The following is a 7,008-nucleotide window of genomic DNA, read 5'->3' on the forward strand; positions in this document are numbered from 1 at the left end:
CTCTTGCACCTCTTTTTAACGGAAGAACATGGCTAGAAGGCGGAAGCCAGTGTAACGCACACAGTATCGGTGACATACATACTCTATCACATATTCATATACTATTTCAAAGTCATTTTCTGTTTAATTATCACGTACTGAGATAAATAGATATTATTTATGGGGGAGACAGTTGTAACAAACGTAACTCAGACCAACTGTCATTTTACCGGTACTTTCATCTGAATGACTTTACTCAATTCACTACCGTAAACAAGCTATTCGTTTTCAAACACATAGGAAATGTGTACTTGCATGTATTTACATTCATGACAACAAACATATTCAATTTTTATGAAACATACCTGAATTATCAGGAGAAACAAAATCACATTCAAACGTCAGTGTCTTTCCTCAAGCGCAGCTTAGTAGCGTCTGAGGTAAACACAACGTGCATCGCCATGGTAACCCACAGCGCGTGCTTTCTCCAATGCTGATGATATTTTGTTTTAAACACGGACGTTAGTAATGATAATTAATAAATGACTTTTCACAGTATAAATATATAAATAAATATATACATTAATAACAAAACAAACATTACAATTGTGGATACACAATGGTGTATCACATATACAACATTTCTATGATGTGTTTGTGATTCTGGAGAACAGTGCACGAGTGGGACTTTTATTTTGGTCTGTTGATGTGACGTCATAAAGACGCGACCCGCTCCTCATCTGTTGTGATTCATCTGAAGAAAGGTTTGTAGTTTTGCGTTTTTAAATAATGCCAACTGTTAGATCAGTTAAAACGTTTTTACACTATATACAAAATAAATGCAGTATTCTTAATGTAATGGTGTAATGTTTTATTTAGTGTTAGTCAGGGCTGCCAACTTTTGAGTTAAGCTTGGAGTGAGAGTTCACTTTGAGACGAGTTCACAATTAAGAGCTCCAATACAGTTTCAGTGTGCAAACTAAGCAAAGAAAAAAGCTCAGATCTTGAGGTTTAAAGGGGATCAATCCTCTTTTTAGTTCTCAGTATAAATATACTCACACTGGTATATTTAGAAACCAAACAAATTAGAATATAATGATAATAATAATTTTATATTATTATTCTTACGACAGTAATATTGGAAAACAATTCTGCAAAATAAATGAAAATGAGTATTTCACAGGTATGTTATTTTACCTTATTCTACAGTAGGGAAATTACAATACTTTGTCATCATTTCTACACTTGCAAGCATGACCTAAAACTTTTTTTGCCATATCTGCCATTTTAATCATGATACAAGCAAAAAAAAGTTAAACTGTGTTTTTATTATAAAATGATGTAAAATAACTGTTGCAGTGCTGCAAAACTGTTAACTTTTTACCACAACAAGAATAGCAATGTACAGTCAAAGAATTGCAAGATTTAGTCATTATACTTTTATCAATAATTGCAATCACATTTAAAAAATATATTTTGACATGAAAATTCTAATATTTTTCTGTTAATCTATTAGTCTGCTGTTCTGAGAACTTATATTTTTCTCCCATTCAAAAATGAATCCTTCATTCATGAGGGATTTATCACTCCTGAAACTTTGCTTCTTGCTTCCTTAGCCGGACGAAAAAACAAAACTTATATTCAAATTCTGAACGGATTATATGTAGTGGCCTAGGAGTTCGCAACAGCCCTTTCTTGATAATCACTAAAAACGTGACACTTCAGTTAATCGTAAAATTCCCTTTATAATCAATGAACTGCTTATTTACAGATAGCACATATACATCTGCAAGATGTCTGTTAAAGATCTCTTTATCTGGAGAGCATCTGCTGAATACAAACATCTGGCAGACATCTGTAAGATGTCAGTTTTACATACATTCAAATTCATAAACATCTTAAAGACATCTAATAGACGTCTATTTGACATCTGATAGGAAACGTCCAATAGATGTCTTGCAGATGAGCAAACTACGTCTTGCAGATGTAAATGCAGACATCAAATAGACGTCTCCGAGATGTAGGCCTACGTGGAGAGGACTGGGGGGAAAACCTGGTGTTTAGAGGTGAGTGAATTCATAATGCAATGGCCAATCACAGGTGTTCAAGATCAACAGATATGTCTGTGATTGGCTACATTGCTCAGCGCTACGAAAACACGTTGTCTTTTGGCGATTTCTAGAGCACAAACACAAATACGCCCTGGAGCCTTTACCAAATCTGTTTAGCAAATATCTTTCTTATTAAAGTTTTAACTGAGGGTGCTTTTGACTGCGTGAGAAAATGGATGTGTGGCGTGAGAGCGTGTGAAAAGTGTCAATTGCGTGAGTTGGCAGCCCTGTGTTAGGTAAATAAAGCATTAGCCTTTAGTAACAGAGAATGTGCGTCTCATTTCGCTCTCTATATCATGAATCAATCGTGTGATGATAAGAAGTGATGAAAGAAACTGAGAATCCGAATCATTTGAATCAAATCATTTGTGAAATGATTCAGTGATTCGATTCAGCGGCACACGGACTACAAACCACAACAACAAACACAAACGAGTGAATCACAACCGAGAATGATTTCATGAGAGTGAAATTTATTAGATATGTACAAATAATTGAATATAAATAAAAAATAGCCTGCCAAAATATGAACGGCTGTGTAATTTGTATATATTTATAATCAAGTCTATTAACTCTCACTTTGACTGTCTTACTAAGGCACTGACTACTGAATTAGGAGCTGATTGAGATGCACCCAGAGATTGCATTGAGTTTTATTTCTATTAATTATTCTCATCTTAAACAGGACAAAGTGTACAAACACACAGAAAAAACCCTGGAGAATCAACAGAGATCCATGTGACACACAATTATAAAGATGGTGTTTATTAAAGAGGAGAGTGAAGACATTAAGATTGAAGAAACATTCACATTGAAACATGAAGATACTGAGGAACAACCAAAGATGGTGTTTATTAAAGAGGAGAGTGAAGACATGAAGATTGAAGAAGAATTCAGAGTCAAGCATGAAGATACTGAGGAACAAACAGGTTGGTTTTCAATCTCAGAGCTGAAATGAATGATATTTATGAATAATGTCACACGAGTGTAGAAATGTGGAGACATTCGACAGAAGTGTTGAGATCACATGACAAATACTAACAACTGCCTTCAAGTGCAGCTGAGAATATCCAGCTTTCACACTGCATTTATTATGGCATCATGTACTTTAGTAACAATAATATGAAATTAGCCTAAACAATGTTTGAAAATTAGTTTATTTTGTAAAATTAAACCCAATATCGACTTCTAAGTACTTAAAGCAAACCTTGAAATGTGAGTAATCATAATTTGGCTACTGCATGCTGTCTGCATTTGTTCATTTAAAGCTATTTGGTAAGCAAATAAAACAGCCACTGGATATTAAAGCTACATCTAAATTAATCTGCATACAACTGAAAAGTGTTTGTTATAAAATTTTCTCTGTCCACACTAGCGTTTTCAAGCATTTTCCAAAAGTTTCGCATCCACACTGAAATGTCAGGAAACGTTAAATTCGCCTTACTGCGCATACGTGAAACCTCATAAAAGCTCACTGAGACTATACAAATGAAACACATGATACTTATTCCTGCAATTCTTCTAGTAAGTATCATTTATTTTTACTGAAATATCTATTTTTGGTTGTTATTTTAAGAACAAGACAATGTAGGACATACAGAAAAACTGTACAAAATAAGAAAAAACTGTAAATGCTGTAAATATAAAGCACAAAAAGAAGCACTGTAAATATAAAGCCAAAACAAAAATACAAACATTCAGGTTAAATTTAGATGTATTTATGTGAGGTGTACGATTGTAATGTCTAAGTTGTACACCTCTATATCTTGTATAAAGTAGTTTTTTTTTTTTTTTTTTTAAAGGGGAAAAAATAGGAAAAGGGAAAAAGAACATAGAACTCTCTCTTTCTCTCTTTCGGCTCGCTCCCTTTTTTATCAGGGGTCACCACAACGGAGTGATCCACACAGCGGATTTAGCACGTTTTTACACCGGATCCCCTTCCTGCCGCAACCCATCCCTGAGAGTGCATTAACTCATGCAACCCCAGTGCTGGGACACACTCACTCAGTCAGGAAAGAAGATAGAACAAAATATATCAAATAAATAGATAAAGAGAGGAAATAAAGAAAATAACTCCAATAATGTCAATATAATCAGGTGAATAAATTGATGACCACTGATCAGGAGCATCATAGTGGAGCATTGTTATAAAGAAGGTACTGTATTTTACCACGAGAACGGTATAAACTGTGAGGTGATGGAAGAGGTATGTGTACAAAATGCTGTGCTTTGGCATTTGATTAACTGTACCCCACATTTTTTAAGTAACATAAAAACTGAGCAAGTACTTCTGACCAGCCAAATTTACTTTTAGTATAAAAACCATTACATGTGAGTAAACTGTCAAATGACATCAAGTTAACAAACATTTTGTGGTCCAAACTGACTGCATCCACTCCAACTTTCATGGCCAATTCTGATTTTTCAGTAAGTGTGACTTGCCGATTCAGATTTTTGCCAATTCAGATAAAAAAAAAAAAAAACTGTAATCAAAGCATATACAAAAATATTTTCTTCAGTTAGAAATAAAATATAACTAACAAAAATGTACTTTTCTTCAATGAATTTTGTTATGGAAGAATTTTGTAAACATTAATTACAGGATCGTCTGACAACAATAACTATAATAACAAAAAGACCACTGTGTCTTTAAACAGGTAGAAATAACAATGCTAGTACTAAATGCTATTACTTGAGCATTAATGGCACATTTTTCTTTATAAAGAGAAGCATTTCTGCCTTGTCACAAGTTAATCCAGCGGTACTACACTTTGGAGCGTTCATTCACATATTTGCGCTATACACCAATGCATACAGCGTCTTCACACACAGATGAAAATTCACATCTCGCACGTTTTAATGACCTTCAAATGGAACATATACGCTCACTGTGAACTATTAGATTGAAGTGAGCATATATATACAGTATGTTTAATTTGAAGCTGTGTGTGAAGACGCTGAATGCGGTGACGTATTGCAAATATGTGAACGAATGTTCAAGTGTAGTAAACTTCAACTGATTTCCCCTGCTCAGGGAGTAGGTAGCAATGTACACTATTCAGGGACCATGTCAATCGGAACAAAGTTCATTCACGGAGCTCACTTCTAATGAGTTGGTTATCTGAATCAGGTGTGTTAGCTAAGAGAGATGCATATTCAGCTGAGTGATGGTGTTTTAAGTGTCTTGTTAGGTTTGTTGTTCCGAACGTTTTTGTGGTTGTTCCCCCACATAGTATTTTGACTACGGTCACGATCCGGGCTGATCATGCAAAAAATTGGCCGATTTCGATCACTAGCCAGTCAATTGGTGCATCTCTACTCTATACTTATGTTTGATAAGATGGCTTCATTTACATAAGCACAGTGCTAACAGTCAGATATTCAAGACTTAGTTCACCCAAAAACGAAAATCAAAAATACGGTGACCCATACTCGAAATTGGTGCTCTGCATTTAACCCATCCAAGTGCATACACACAGCAGTGAGAAGTGAACACACACAATTAGGGGTCCGGTGCCTTATTTAAGGGCACCTCAGTCATGGTATCGAAGGTAGAAAGAGCACTGTTCATTCAAAATCCCCACCTTCAATTCCTGCTGGTGCGAGAATCAAACCAGCGACCTTCGGGTTACAAGCCCGACTCTCTAACCGTTAGTCAGGTGTGTTAAATAAGAGACATGCAAAACATGTAGAGCAGGGGATTAACTTGTATTGGTCTCTTTCTGCTTTAGACCTGATGCTGCTGAAAGAGGAAAGCGAAGAACTAAATGAAATAGAAGACAAATATCAGTACAAGAAACATGATTTCACTGGAGAAAATTTGTTTAGTTGCTCACAAACTGAAGAGACTACACAAAAGACAGCTCAAAAGGAAGGATCTAGAAGTAATTTCATCTGCCAACAGTGTGGAAAAATGTTCACTAAAAAAGAAAGCCTTGAAATCCATTTAAGAGTTCACACTGGAGAGAAGCCTTACACCTGCCATCAGTGTGGAAAGAGTTTCTCTCAACAGAGAAACCTCAAAGCCCACATGAGCGCTCACACTGGAAGGAGAGATTTTAGCTGCCAACAATGTGCAAAACGTTTCACAAGAAGAGGAACTCTTAATAGGCACAACAGAATTCACACTGGAGAGAAACCTTACACCTGCTCTCAATGTGGACTAAGTTTCACTCAAAATGGAACCCTTAGCAGGCACATGAGAATTCACACCGGAGAAAAGCCTTACACCTGCAAACTGTGTGGAAATAGTTACAATCAAAAAGGAGCCCTTATAACCCACATGAGAATCCATAACGGAGACAAGCCTTACACCTGCCAACATTGTGGAAAGAGTTTCTCCCTAAAGAGAAATCTTGAAGCCCACATGAAAATTCACACTGGAGAGAAGCCTTACACCTGCCTTCAATGTGGACTAAGTTTCACTCAGAAAGGAAGCCTTAACAGACATGAGAATTCACACTGGAGAAAAGCCTTACACCTGCAAACTGTAGAAATAGTTTCAATCAAAAAGGAGCCCTTATAACCCACATGAGAATCCATACTGGAGAGAAGCCTTACACCTGCAAACTGTGGAAATAGTTGACCCATACTCAAAATTGAACTCATCCAAGGGCACCTCAGTCATGGTATTGAAAGTGTAGAGAGTGCTGTTCGTTCACAATCCCCACCTTCAATTCCTGCCGGAGTGGGAATCGAACCAACGACCTTCAGGTTACAAGCCCAACTCTCTTACCATCTTAGGCCATGACTGCCTCATTAGAATTCACACAAGATAGAAGCCTTAAAGGGTTAGTTCACCCAAAAACGAAGACCTTCGTTCTTTATTCTACATTTTCATCTCTACTGTGTCACTTGTGGATGCAAGTTGATGAGAGTCCCACGATGCACGTGGCAGCACCAGCACTGACCCAGATCC

General features: G+C 36.4%; 1 protein-coding gene across 1 annotated transcript; it reads left to right on the plus strand.

Moving 5' to 3' along the window:
- Positions 1-2,934: 2,934 nt before the first annotated feature.
- LOC141320996 (uncharacterized) lies at positions 2,935-6,615 on the plus strand. Its single transcript, XM_073833344.1, has 2 exons — positions 2,935-3,019; positions 5,822-6,615. Exons 1-2 carry the CDS (start codon positions 2,935-2,937, stop codon positions 6,613-6,615), a joined length of 879 nt encoding a protein of 292 aa, XP_073689445.1.
- Positions 6,616-7,008: the final 393 nt, after the last annotated feature.

The sequence above is a fragment of the Garra rufa genome, chromosome 1, assembly GCF_049309525.1.
Source record: "Garra rufa chromosome 1, GarRuf1.0, whole genome shotgun sequence".
Classification (NCBI taxonomy): domain Eukaryota; kingdom Metazoa; phylum Chordata; class Actinopteri; order Cypriniformes; family Cyprinidae; genus Garra; species Garra rufa.

Bases quoted from the DNA above. Each gene is read 5' to 3' on its own strand.
- LOC141320996 (XM_073833344.1), top strand. From the start codon at position 2,935: ATGGTGTTTATTAAAGAGGAGAGTGAAGACATGAAGATTGAAGAAGAA. The intron at 3,020-5,821 runs GTTGGTTTTCAA...TTTCTGCTTTAG, and splicing joins AGATACTGAGGAACAAACAG to ACCTGATGCTGCTGAAAGAG.